General features: G+C 41.5%; 1 protein-coding gene across 1 annotated transcript; it reads right to left on the bottom strand.

The window, feature by feature from the left end:
• Positions 1-2,823: 2,823 nt before the first annotated feature.
• LOC138687399 (scale keratin-like) lies at positions 2,824-4,588 on the bottom strand. Its single transcript, XM_069794334.1, has 2 exons — positions 4,529-4,588; positions 2,824-3,633 (listed from the first exon to the last, which is right to left on the bottom strand). The coding sequence occupies exon 2, from the start codon at positions 3,610-3,612 to the stop codon at positions 3,247-3,249; it is 366 nt and encodes a 121-aa protein (XP_069650435.1). The 5' UTR covers positions 3,613-3,633; positions 4,529-4,588; the 3' UTR covers positions 2,824-3,246.
• Positions 4,589-14,395: the final 9,807 nt, after the last annotated feature.

The following is a 14,395-nucleotide window of genomic DNA, read 5'->3' as shown; positions in this document are numbered from 1 at the left end:
GACTAGCTGTCAGGATTAACCTCAGCTGCCTGTACGGGGAGCTTGGAACCAAACACTCATGAGCACATACGTTTGGATGTATATCTGCACGTTGAACCTCCTGTAACCAAAGCCCAAAAATACAGAGTATTATGTTCACTTTTAAGAGGAGAAGCTAAAGAACAGAAACTGTGTTTCAGTCAAATCTAACAAGGAGGGAGCACAGAAAGGGGCTGGGTAAAATGGAAGCCAAAATCACATCTAAAGACCGAGGGATTTGCTCAATATTTCTTTCCAAATCTACCATACTCATGCCACCAAGCCACGTCTGCTGCTGCTCCCTGCAAGCTGAGCCTACCCTTTACCTGCTGCTTTGTTTCAGGTTTGCCTGCCTCCCTCCACCACACCAAGATGTCTTGCTGCTACAGGTACCCATGCTACAGCGTGTGCTTCTCACCCTGCTACAGGACCACATGCTGCTCCCGGACCTACAGCTGCTGCAACCCCTGCAACTACCGGACTCTGTGCTGCTACCGGAGCAGGTATAGCTGCGGAGACTGCTGTAGCTATGGGACCACACGCACAGCCCGATACTACTACCCTTCCTGCTGCAATTACAGCTACAGTTGCTGCTACCCTTGTTGCTAAACCCAGTGGCAATATCTCTGCAACAAGAATCAACCCCAACCAGGCAAGCAAAGATGAACGGCTAATGTGAAGCAATGTTTACAGAAGTGCTGAGCCCCTCTGAAAGCAACTGAAGTTACTGAGAACAGGGAGCTTGGAAGCTCTCTAAAATTTCTTGGCATTTGTATTTTTGTTTTTCTTTCAGTCTGCTTCTTCCTGTCTTTTTCAACTATAAGTTCTCTTTCGATATTCTCCTGCATTTAAGCCCCTTTACACCCCTTCAGCAGTGGGAACAACGATCTGCAGTTCATTTGAAGCTTCTTACAGTTGCTGCAGTGGTGTTAAAGGACTTCTGCAAAATTAGATTTTGTGTCATCTGCATTTTCAATAACTACTTCCAGTAAGGTGCTGCAGTGCTGTGTAATGGAGAAGTGTTACAGCTGTCCCTCCTTTGATCTGAATTTACAGGTACCTAAAGGATGAACAACACAGCTTCAACAAAAAGGAATGATCTGTATAGCACAGTGCAATGACTCATCTTCTGTAGTTCTTTCCAGTATCCCAAAACTATAATCTTTCTGTATCTGTGCCAACTCCTTTTCTTACAGCATTAATTTTTTTCTGCATTAAAAAAAAAAAAAAAAAAAAAAAATTGGAGTTCTAGTCATCTTCTTTCCTCTGTCCCTAGTTTAAATGACTATACTGACAGTGGTGGCATCCTGAAGGGACTTTCTGTCCCTAGTGTTGGCAAAGCACTTCATACCCCTCCACATTCAGAGCAGCCAGTCCCAGTAAATATACTCTTTTCTTCCCTTCTACCCCTTAGAAATTTGAGAAATGCCACAATTTCTCCCTTTCCTTTACTTAATTGAAACTATTACCAGATTTAAGGTTAACATATTTTAGCATAATAAGGCTATAAAAGTCTTTATAATAATGTTTTAAAATGGAAAAGAATTAGTCCCAGGCCTCTACAGAGACTATAAAAAATGTTCAAGTGAACAGAATATTGTCCTATTCCTGGAAACCAAATTCAAATGTTTGCATTCCAGAGTCACAATTTCCTATCACATTCCAATTTAACAGACAAATTTCATTACCAGCCAGTGGAACATAAGGAAAAAAATAAAAACCTATATCAAAAGCAATGGGAAAAGAGTCAAGCAGGAAGTGGTAGCTTTTCCTGTCTTGATGCTGACCTTGAAAACTCAAAACACTGCCTTGATCTTCCACACAGACACTGGGTAGAACAAAATCAATTTCTACAGGTGCAGTTATAATAATTCACTAAATCTGGGGACTAAAAGCTAGAAGACAGAAAGAAAAGTGGAAAAAAAGAGAGGCGAATAGACCTTAAAAAAAAAAAAAAAAAAGAAAAACCCACAAGTGAAACAGTACTCAATCTCCCCAGGGCATTTTGGTAGCTCTTGACTGCCAGCTGCCCCTGGCTAGGGAAGCAGTGAGAAACTACCATCATCTTCCCCCTCATGCAGCCACAGCCTCTCAGTTGATAGAACCAAGAGGTTCTACAGCCTCTGCCCATAACATTCAGTGAGAGAAAAAAGGCAGTAAAAATCAGTCATGACTCTGCTTCCTTCCAAAACATGGGCTCTGGGTACGCTTCCCTGAACTTACAGACAAAAACGCCCCGTTGCCATGTCTCAGAGGTGCTGGCCAATGGATATCCATTTCTCCTACCAAATTATTTACACTCCAAAGGGCAAATTCCTCCCACTTCTCCATCAGGGAACCTCTAATCTTTCATCCCTGATCTTTCCAGGTCCCTTCCAACCTGGGCTGTTTAATCACTCTATGATAATATATAAAATGCAAACTTATTTCAAAATCTAAAACCTGGTGAGTCCAGTCATTTGCAATTACCTATGACCTCTTCAAGATCAGATCACAGCTAGTGATAGATCATGTCCTAATCACATCACATTAGCCCAACAGCAGCACTGAAGTATTCTAAATGAACCAGTTATTTGGAACACACCAAACGAAATCCCAAAGTTGTAGAAACATGCACAACCAGAGATACAGCTAAAGTTTCTGGCAGCTACAAAAGTCCATGTTTCTCAGCTTGAGGAGGGCAAGTCTGTACAAGCAAATCCTTGAGTACACAAAGTTAATAACTTTGCCACCTAATCTGTATGATGCTATTAAATTCAGGATATTTAAGAAATGCAAGTGAAAAATAAAACCAGAAATACAGTATTAATGCAGCATAATTTTTAATATGAGTGAAAGGCAGATATACTTTTAAAGACATACAGAACTGAAAGACAACATTCCCAAAGACACATTATACCCTGCCTATACCATTCATTCAGAGTTAATGTTTTGTACATCATTGCAACAAACATAAAAGCCAGTTTACAAAGAACTGCAGTATCAAGGAGAAGCAAACTTTTGATCAAGAGGAGAGTTTGGGTGGCAAGAGAGCAAGGAGACAGAGCAGAATAAACATAAATCATCACAAGCACTTCAACAGCAGTGCAGAGCACTTAAAGCCTCTGTGGAGGGTGGCTGCTGTCACCGGGGCTCTGCACATCAGGGACCGCTGCTGCCAAGATTCACTGTCAATCTGTGCTTGCCAGACCTGGGTTGATCTTCATTTCAGGGACGTTCCTGCTGGGTTTAGCAGGGGTAGCAGCTCCCATAGCCGAACCTTTGGCTGTATCGTGAACTGAAGGGGTAGCCATAGCGGCCGGAGTAAAAACCTGGGTAGCCATAGCAGTCCCCAGAGCCATAGAAGCCCCTATAGCTGCCATAGAGACCCCCATAGCCATAGGAGTCCCCAGAGCCATAAATGCCCCGGTAACCATACAGACCGCCATAGCCGTACCGGTCCCCAAGGCTGTAGAGGCCCCGGTAGCCGTAGAGGCCCCCATAGCCCCGGTAGCCACAGGGGCTCCCACAGTCATAGCTCCGGTAACTATACAGGCTTCCGTAATTGCAGGGAGAATAGCAGTCATCATCACACTGGCCTTGGAGGAAAGTCATCTTTCTGCGATGGAGGCAAACCTAAAATGCAGCAGCAGGGAGGAAAGCAAAAGTAATAAATACTTCCAGTGGCAGTAACAGCCTCAGAGCCCAAAGACTTCTTTTACTGGCCCCATGAGACCAAGCACAGAGGCAAAATTATGACCAAATTCCTCAGCTCCTTATTACATCCCATTTCTATCATTTTCTCATTTACCCACTGTTTTTAAACCATTTTATTCCTTTTTTCACTTACTGAGATTGGTGAAAGCACTGACTATGGAATATAACTGTTGCAGCTCAAAACCTTCTTGCTGCTGTTTCAGGATTTTTCTTACAGAATACTGTTAGGAGTTAGCAATCCTAAATTTCTTTTAGTACATCAGCTTTGCATATAGCTCTACATTCCCAAATTCTTCAAGAAAGCTTAAAGTGTCTGATGTTTGCCATGATAACACAATTCAGCTTTTAGGTCCATTGCTCCAAGACCCATTTCAGTGATTTGCACCAATTTTGACTGGTATCTGGAAATGCTGACAGCACACGTGAGAAACTACAGAGCGTTAGAAGACATGAGAATATCTGCTGACCTGCCAAACAGACCTGAAGACCTCCCTTAAAATAGAACAGAAGATTTATGGAAGAACCCACTGAGGGCCACGGTGGGGAAGCCCTTCTCTAACTCTGCTGGAGGCAGCTCTGCAGACCTAATAAACAGCAATCCTTGTCAGGGAGCCAGAAGCCCCAGGTACCAACAGCACCAGGAAAGTTTCAGCCCCCAGCTTTAAAACTTGAACCTGCCAGTTCCTGCAATGCAGTAAGCACAGATACAAGGTACAGAGAAATCTTAAATTTCAGAGAAGTCACAATCCTGACATAAATTATTAAAGCAAAATTTCTAGTGCTTATGAAGAGACTGAAGGGAGAAAAGGCTTACCGAGTTCACCAGGAGGAGGAAGGCAAGAGAGCTGATGAGAAGCCTAGAGCTCTGAGCCCTTTTTATACTGTTTCTTCGCCCGCCTGGCTTATCTAAGACGCCCTGTGTATTCAAAAGGTTTGTAGCCTTATTGGTTGGAAAACAAATTTGCCTGTACACGTCATATCTCCAATTAATATAATTTTCTTCATTGTTTGGGATTATTAGTGTGTTCCCAGCCTCCCATGTCACATATATTATAGGTTTCTTTCATCTTAAAATTTTCTGAGCCAACTACATTCCTGATACCATTTTATTGTCTTCACTGTCAAAACTGAAGTTTATTTTTATAAAATATAAAAGCATTTGTAAGTTGCCAAATCCATTGGAGAGAGAGAAATTTTCAGTAAACAAGGAAAACTTTCCCACATGTTTGAAAATATCTGTTGTTCACTAGAAACTCTGATGCACCATGGCACAGGCTTTCTGTTTAAAGGGAATGTAAACATATTTAGGTATTTTGTATTAAACTACATAGCAACTTCAGGAAACAGGACCAGCACAAACTACAAATAAATCTTAATTGCATTCCTCCAAAGTCTTGATGGTGAATAAAATTCATGCTGCTGCATTAGCAGAAAGAATGTTTTCAACAGAAATATGACTACAGCATTGTTTGCAGTTTAGTTCACTAGAGGGCTTGACCACAAGTTCAGCAGAACAAAGTGGACAATACAAATATGAAATTGGTCTGGAAAATAATAAATGATAAGGACTTTGTGAGATGTACCAAATGGTATTTTCCAAGGAACCATGTTAATATTTTCTTTTCAAAGAATCAACTACATGTATCAAATATGGTACAATAGTGAGGAATGCTGGAGTTTACTGCAGAACTCCTTGTATGACCTTCACCTAATTTCTGGCATTAATTTGAATATAAAATAAGGATAATAATGAGCAAGCAGGATGTTGAGGCTTCCTCAGAATTTTGAATACCAAAGCACTTCATAAACAGTCATTAATGTTTTCAATTTGCAAAGTGTTGCAGTATTTAAATATTAATAGTTTGTCACCAAAAGACACCCTCAGATTTAATAATATGGTCACTTAAAAGACGCATCAAGGTCTCTTGTTTCTAAGTCCTAATAGGGTGATGCATTACATGTTTTATGAAAGTCAAAAACTATAAAAAAATCTTCTAAAATAGGAAGAAATATTTGGGAACATTCATAAGGCAGTTGAAAAATTTCTTCAAAATTGCTGTTGTACAACCTGAGACAAAAATCAAACAAAACTGCTGGCAGGAGATCCCCACCAATATTACTGGGCAGCATGTACAGGTCACGATGATGCTGAATAGACGCACTACTACGTTTCAGCACACCAAAGAAAAGCCTACTCCTTTTCTCCCCTATGTGTTGCACCATAGATGCAAAAGCCAAGCGAATGGAGTACCTACAAGCAGATTGCACTACCAGTAATGGTCTAAATATCTCCCAAAATTATTCCTATCCATCCAACTACAAAGAACTCCATGCAATTTTACTAGAAATGTGCTGAGCCCGTTTCTTCTTGTTTTAAGATGAAAGAAATTCTGAGGGTATTACATGTGTCATAACATCAGACTTTGAAAATATTAAAATCACTGACTCTAATTACATCAATTGAAGGAATAATGCGTGCAACAAGATATGTTGTATAACTAACACCTCAGTTTAAGGAGGTATATATATATGGACCTACAACTCTGAAATTTTATTCACTTCTTTCAAGCTACTCCCCTCAGTGAACCAGGTAAGTCAATACTGACTCTACCGTCTTTCCAATATATGTATATTTGTATGTATATATGTTTGTATAAATATTTGTGTGCACGCGCGTGAACATATATATAAAAAAGGCACTGGTGTGTACATATATGACATATATAACGTGTCTATGTATACGTACAGGCTTTCTGTAAGCAATTTCTTGTCATTTGGAGCTCATCTCAAACACAAAATTCTCTGCAACATCAAGGAATTCCTTCACTGAAACTTTTTTGGTGTTCCTGTGCTTATTTAATAGTAGGCTTTAAAGCACCAAAAATTTCAAGTTTATTGCCATAATTTTGAAGTCATAAGTGATTTCCAGTTCCAGATTATTTTCATTAGGTGTTGGGAATTCAAATCCCTAGATGAAAACTTTATGAAACATTTACTACTACAAGTAGACATCCTGGAAGGAAATTCCTCCATTTCATTGCATTCTTTGACTTTATCCCATGCTGAGTGGCATGCAACACTACAGGAGATAAGAGGATGCATATGATAGGCTGTTGGTCTCATCTGAATAAGCATCGGTACCTGAACTGGTATATTTTTCTTTAATTTATTCAAATTGCTCTATCTTCTGGGGTGGGAAAGTTCAGTTCTCAGTTGGTAAAAACCATATTTTCTATGTATGGTTAGCCATTTTTGAAAAGTTGAGGGGGAAAAAATAGAAAAGTTGTCTGGGATTCAAGAGATTAGAAGAATAAATGAGATGGTTAAGAGGATAAAAAAGACCTGCAGGAGGGAGTGAATTGCATTTCCTCAGCTCTGTAAGAGCTTTGAGCCTTTCATCCTGCTGTCAACAGCCCATAAACTCACCTTTGCTCTCAGTGTGTGTTTCAGGTTTACCTGCATCAACGAACGATGACTTTCTACAGGGACCTTTATGATGATGGATGCTATTCACCATTTGGCTATGAAGACCTCTGTGGTTTTGGGGGCCTGAATGGCTACCAATTTGGGAGCCCGTATGGCTACTACCGGGACCAGTACCGATATGGCAGCCCATACAGCTACAGAAGCTTTGGGAGCCTGTATGGGAACAGAGGCTTGATTGGTTTGGGGGGCTATTATGGGTATGGGGACTTGTACAGATTTGGGTACGGCTACCCCTTCTCTTCTCGTTTCGGAAACAGATACAGCTATTGAAACTGCTATCCATGCTGAAACAGCAGAAATAGCAACTAAAAAATGAAATGCAGGACATGGATTCACGGCTAAGGTTATGGTGCTGAGAAACACAGAGCACCCGTGCCTCTGGCTGAGTTCAGTAGGACATGTGGGTGCCAGGCTGCGTAAGACTATCCTATACGCAACCCTCTCTAATATCTCCTGTTTCTTCAACTATTGTTCTAAAGGGCAACTTGAATTACAGCAAATACTAAGGCATCTTTACAGCATGTTGAGGGAGTAAAGCAAGACTTTCAGTTGCGAGTAAAGTGCCTTTTATGTTAATTCACAGTCACTTTGTATTGCCGTAGTAATAGGAGTTTCTGCAACTACCATGAACAGGTCCACTTTGCTCAGCTATAAACTTCACCAAAGATGACATCTAGTAGAGAAGCTCCTGTTATATATACATGTCGTGCCTCATCTGGCAGTGAACATGATTTACAAGCAACTCTGTGAGCAAGAAACATGTCTGGCCTGTAAAACTCCACCATTTCCACAAGGAGAAAACATCACCTGGCATCAGACACACTCTGCTTGCTGAAGACCCTTTTGTAAAACTGCAAACTTATCCTTCCTGTTACTTACTGTTTCTCATTTTCATTAAAATTACTCTGCTTAATAGTATCAGAAGTCCAGTCTTCTCTTTTTGTCTGTGCTCATACGCCACTGTAAAAGGACCAGCAGCACTGCCACTCTAACCAACCATACAATAAGAGGGAGGTCTAGACTCCAGATGTTAGAGAGTATCTCCACTTCTCCACCTGAAATGCTCCAGCCCCAACTCATTTCCCAGAGTTGGAAGTTCTACCTTATTTTAACTAACCTGTGACCCTCAGTTTACTAAACACACACACATTCCTGCAGCAAGCTGGGGTTTGTGCTTCAAAAATAATTTTCAAAAGCAAGAGATTGAGTGGAAGTCTCACAGTCTGCCAAGGAAAGATAGCAATGACACTCAAGGTTAAAGACACCTAAGAGAAAAGACCAAAGGCAACCAAGCCATGACCATCTGCTGGAGGGATCATCTCCTTTGCAAACTGAACAGCCAGGTTATACAGGGAGTTCCTGTCAGCCTCTACCATGTCACCTTAGGAGATCAAGTAGTCTTGATTTAGATTTATAATTTTAAAGATTATAATCTGGCATGGAACAAGATGGTTCAACAAGCATAGCCTAGACAAAACTGCATGGATCCCATGCAAGTGAAGTTATACATCAAAGACAGCACCAGGAGTCAAAAATTTTGTTGCAGAAGTGACTGTGAGGGGGCACCTCTGGGCTGATTTTCAAGAGATACCCTACATGGCTACTCTTTCTCTTCTCATGGGGACCACCTGCACAAGCATTTCTGCATTCATCAGCTGACAGAGCAAAGTAGTGGAAAGGGTCAAGAGAATAACTAGCAGAGCAGATTGGAGAAGCACTTTCACAGGCAGAAAAGCAGTAATAGTTAGCAGAACAGTCCCTGAGCTGTAAATGTTATTCCTCCAGTCCAAAGTCCATTTCTTTACATCCATGTCATTGTTTTCACTTAAACCATTTGAACTGGACAGTAGTAGATGAGCCCCACAGATCCATTTCCTTGTCCAGGAAGTAGCAGCCACAGCCAAGAGATGGGCCTGGCTTGCTGCCTCGTTGCTCAGAGCTCATCTCTGTGTCCTAGTTTGAGTAAGGCAGAGACAGATCAGGATGCCCCAGGAAGAGGGTAAGGGCAGCGGCCTCCACCCTAGCCTCCTAGCAGGGCACGAAGGCAATAAATCAGTACAACCCTTTGAAATTGGCAAAGCTATTAAGACATTCTTTTGTAATCCTGCTAGCTGCTCTCAGCAGCAAAAAGGGCTGGGTTCCCTAGGGAAAACATTAAAAAAAGGTAGAGTGTCCCAACAAAATAAGTTCAGTTTATCTCCCTTGCTTTTCCCACCTGCATGTACAGTGCAGAAAGGCTTACACAGAGATGCACAGGAAGAGAGACAGACTAAAACACAGAAAGCCAAAGATTTGGGTGAAATTCTCAGCCTGCCCAGGGTCCTTTGGCCCCAGCTTAACATCAGGTCCTTGTCTACATTTGCCAACACAGCAGTATTTATGGTGCTTCTTTCCTTCACCACATCCCGCTCAGTTCATCACCAGAGGCACTATCACTTCCGACAGCGGGTGCAATCACCACCCAATGCCTGGGGAAAATGGCCCACAGGCTGTAATTGTCTGCCAACCACAGCCTCCCCAGACCTGTCACCTGCCTCCACTTCCCTCCACCACACTGCCTCAGAGCTGCCTTGGCACCACCTCACCCCCTTTTTTGCTTTGAAGATGCCACTGCTCTAGTTGTGACTCCAGCTCTGTACACAGCACTGGGCAAGCCCTAATGCACCTCACTGCTGCCTCTCAGCTAAGCAACCTCAGCCCTCCCTCACGCTCCCCCCACTCCATGGATCCAGGGCACAGCCAGGTTCTCCTGCCCTGCCACAGGTCAGCCTTATGCAAATGCTGGAGCCCAACTACCACACAGGGAGGGAAACCAATTTCTCACCCCAGGTGCCCCTACCACAGGGCTCTCAGCCTTTAGCTGCCAAACAGAGACTGGATCCTTTTATTACCTATTCATTCAAGAACATCAGGGTGAGTCAAGAATTGGGATCCAGACCATTCCCTGCCCCTGCAAGCATCAGTCAATAGCACAGATGCTCATTTCCCATGGATCCATCCTAACATCTCAGTAAGCTCTGAGTTTCTCATACACCTGTTCAGTGGTGCATGAAGAGCATTTTCCCTGTTTCATAGGGTTTTATGCCCTAAGGCTTAAGAAAGGTTGGATGATTAGAGGAACCCTTGTGCCTGCCCATGAGATATTATCATAATAGATGACAGATGTCTAATTTAGCTAACAGAAAACTAACTCCTGTAATTTCATTTAAACTTCTGAATGCCAGTCTGAAGCAGGATATATTTACTGTATGCTTGTGGGAAATTACCAGTTCAAATGCACCTTGTGAACAACCCACAGGAGGTGTGCTGCAGGACATGCCTCCAGCACAAAGATTCACTGCAAGAGTGAGAATCATTTTTAAAGAATAAACTTATCCCAAATGAGAAATCAGACCCCTGACTATGGCACAAACTGGACTAGAACGTTTTTCAAAATACTTCTTAGAGTGCAATATTACAAAAAACCCTTTAAGGCAAGGGAAAGTGGACCATGGTATAGGAAAAATGGCCTTATTAGAAGCAATGAGAAAAAACAAGAAGCATTTCAAAACTCACCATATTTAGATGAATAATCTTATCCCATAATGCAACAATGAAACTAAGAGACATTAACAAATGCTTCTACTATCTTAAAGAGACATTGGTAGCTTCTTAGTAAGCTACCTGATATCTTTAGTCCTCTGAAAGCCTCAGGGGATTTCACAGGAGTAGCTTTCATATCGAAATGATTAAAAGGTGTATTATAAATAGTTCCCTAGAAATCAACTGGCAAAAATTCCCTAATTTTACTGACACTTGATGTTTTGTGGTAACTGCAAGTCTCAACTTATTACATGGAAAGCGCAACTTGAGAAGCCTCAGTAATAAACTTCAGTTCATTTTCAAATACAGCATTAGCATAACAATAAAGATTCTTTCATCTGGCTTTTGAGGTTTGGGGGATTTCTGTTTTGTAGGAAAGTATTTATGTGGCTGGTGAGAATCTGGTTTGATCACCTCTTCTAAGGCTCACCAACAGTCAATTACACACTATTACAATGCCTGGTCAGCTTTGTTTTCCTTACACTTATGGATAATAATGGTCCAAAGACTGACTACTATGAAATAATCCAGCATTCTCAAGGCAGCTTGCGATACTGAATTATACTGTTTCTGTAACAAAGTATTAATATGCTACATAACATTTCAAACACATACACAGCAGCACGGAAAGCTTATGAAATGTTTATTATTGATATATTCCTGAAGAAATTCACAATTCCATGAGTGAACATCACCATCCATTTTCACATGCATAGGTTACATTGCTGTAAAACATTGAGCAGAGAAGTAAAGGCAGAGATTTAATTTTTACACTCAAAAAAAGCTGTTTTTACTAACACTTGGCTTCAGATTTTTCTTAGTAATACCAACTCCCCATGCACCTCTGCTCTGATATATTGTATCACTGCTTAGATGGGAAGGTTGAGCCTGAGGTAATGCACACTGTGCCAGAAAAGCCAACATTGGGGAAAGAGCTCCAGGGGCCTGAGCAAGACCAGGAACAATGAAGACAAAGATGTGGGCAGCAGTTTCATGAAGGGATAGCTACAGCATAGAGGTTGCTGTGGAAAGGAGATGCACACACAACCTGCTGCCAAATCTCTCAAGAATATCACTGTCCTGAAGCAGACCAATAAGATTGGTTTGGTGCAGCAGGACAAAGGCAACTGAGTTAGGAGTAGCAGGGGGGGAACACACAGACACGCACCCACACATATTGGCCAATAACATGTTGCAATGTCATGTTTAATAAGAAAGAAGCAGATCATACAGAGGCAGGATTATATAGTACAGATTACAAATTCCTCACAACCTGTGGTTTGATGCAAGATGATTCATGTAATAACTGATGGTGCTTCCCTATTGCAGCTCTGTGTTGATATTCAGCCCTGATCATAGCAAGACACATACGGCACAGAAACAGGGCATAGGCTAGTTGACTGCACAACCCTTTTTGATGTATCAGTAGCCACAGGAAGAGCCCACAAAGGGATCTAAAATGGATATCATACCAGATCCCTTTACATTGCCACAATGATACCTATAAGCCCCCAAGGTGTTAGTAATATAGTCCATAGCATCAAGAACAGAGCACTTAGAAAGTTAGGAAGGCATTCAAAAGAGAAGATCAGGAACAGTCATCTGATAAGGATGTAAATGGATTTTTCAGAAGATCTGAGCATCTACAGATGCATTTAATGGCAGCCCCAAATGCTCAAGCTTTCCTAAATGCTGTGCCCTGGAGCTTGGCCACATAGGTACATCCTGCCTGTCATCTCCTGGACATTCTTCTTTCAGCAGCAACTCTCACTAGGTTTAGCATGGTCTACAGCTTCCAATTGGATAGCCTCGTCCCCATCTGGCACCACCATAAACATGTGAGCCCCCAGGAGCACGGGCAGCACTAAAGCCAGTTCCAACTTCAGGGGCTCCTGCAGATCCCACGACGCTCTGCTGCGGGAAGGTGCTGAGGATCGGTCCTGGGAAGGTCACAACCACCGGCGGAGGGTAGATCACCACCCTGGAGTCAGGACACTGATGAACACAAGGCTCGTTGCAGCTGTCAGCAATGGGCTGTGGCACAGCCACCCCACATGGGGAGGCACCGCCATCAGTGCATGAGCTTAAAGAGTGCACCATTTTTCAGGTATGGCTAATCTGAAGCACAAGGGAATATATAAAAATAAGGCACAAGTTCTTAGAAGTTTCACAATCAAGCATTATAATAAAAGACTACCAACAGGCTAGAGGGAAAGGCAGAATTTTCATAGCTCAGTTCCTAGAAGACACCTATAAATCTTGTATTGAACACAATAACATCTGGAAATGAGTTTTCATGAAAAATTAATTGGACCTTATCCAGATCTGCATTTACCAAAGCCAACAGCTGAAGAGTCACAAATTTATTAATTTACATCAAGAAAACTTCAGACTGATATCAGAATATTTGCACAGAATTCACCTTAAAACTACAAAGGCTTTGCTAGAAAGAGGAATTCAGATGAAACTTACCTACTTCACAAGAGAAATAAGACAACAGAAATGATCATACAAGATCTGATGTTGAGCACTTTTATACTCACCCTTAGACTGCCCAAAGCATGAATCACCTACAGGCATAACATCCTAATCAATTACTAAACACATTTCTTTCCAAGACTTAACTTTGTTAATGAATGTCAATTGTTTTAAATAAATCACTCTATAATTATTAGTTTGTCTTTCTACCCCATATGACCTGTACTTTATTGCTTTCTAGACTCTGCTATTTCAAAACTTTATATAGAGGGGATAGATACTCTGCCTCTACATCTTGGACAAAGACAAAATGTTTATATGGTTCATGCTTGATGTCCTCCATGAATGGACTTCTTCCCAGGCAGGTGGTAAACAGCCATTTGCTTGGAAGAAAATGTACTTGTCTCAGCCCAGGAAGAGTTGCAAAAGTGAGGGATAACCTGTGTTCTTGGCCTAGGGGTAGCCAGGTTTGTTGTTTTGTGATGAAATTAGGCTAATAAAAAGTCTGGCCGAGGCTCTGTCCCACTGCAGAAATCCTGAATTTTATAGAGGTATATATCCAAATAAGTCAGTGCAGCTTTTTCAGTTAGACACCAAGCGTGTGTTTCTTTAAACATTCAAACTTTAACAATAAAAAAGGAAAAAGGATAAGGCCATATTTTATATGAAATTAAATGTCCCATACTGTGAAGCTATAAATCATGACCTGATTAGGGGTATGGCAAAAAGACGATAAGTAGGGTGTGGCTTAGGCAAGACCTTGTCAGACATTTTTTCCAGTGAGTCACTTCTTCAATAAAAGTGCACTTAAAGCCATCATAATAACACATGTTGCATATATAGAACAAGTGGAAGATGCATTTTGGAATCCCAATTGCTGATGAACTGCAATTCATGTTGCCAGTGTGGGGCTATCATCCAGCATGAGGAGGAGGCTTTCTGACACTCAGCGGTAGAGTGAGCAACAGATGCCAAGGATGGCAATGGCATTTGCCACACAGACACTCCCATGGGGCCATAGTGGGTAGCAACCTGTCCATTCTGATTTACACTTCATTTTACTTAAAAGCAAAGATATTTTGCTACTTCTGTAGTAATAGAGAGGACTTGTTTGGGCTGTTCTATTACACTAAAC

The sequence above is a fragment of the Haliaeetus albicilla genome, chromosome 10 (genome assembly GCF_947461875.1).
Source record: "Haliaeetus albicilla chromosome 10, bHalAlb1.1, whole genome shotgun sequence".
In the NCBI taxonomy this organism is placed as follows: domain Eukaryota; kingdom Metazoa; phylum Chordata; class Aves; order Accipitriformes; family Accipitridae; genus Haliaeetus; species Haliaeetus albicilla.
Note: the sequence above shows the minus strand (reverse complement) of the source record. Positions and strands in the feature narration are given on the sequence as shown.

What these genes read in the sequence shown, in the direction of transcription:
- LOC138687399 (XM_069794334.1), bottom strand. Translation starts at nt 3,612, where the DNA reads ATGACTTTCCTCCAAGGCCAGTGTGATGATGACTGCTATTCTCCCTGC.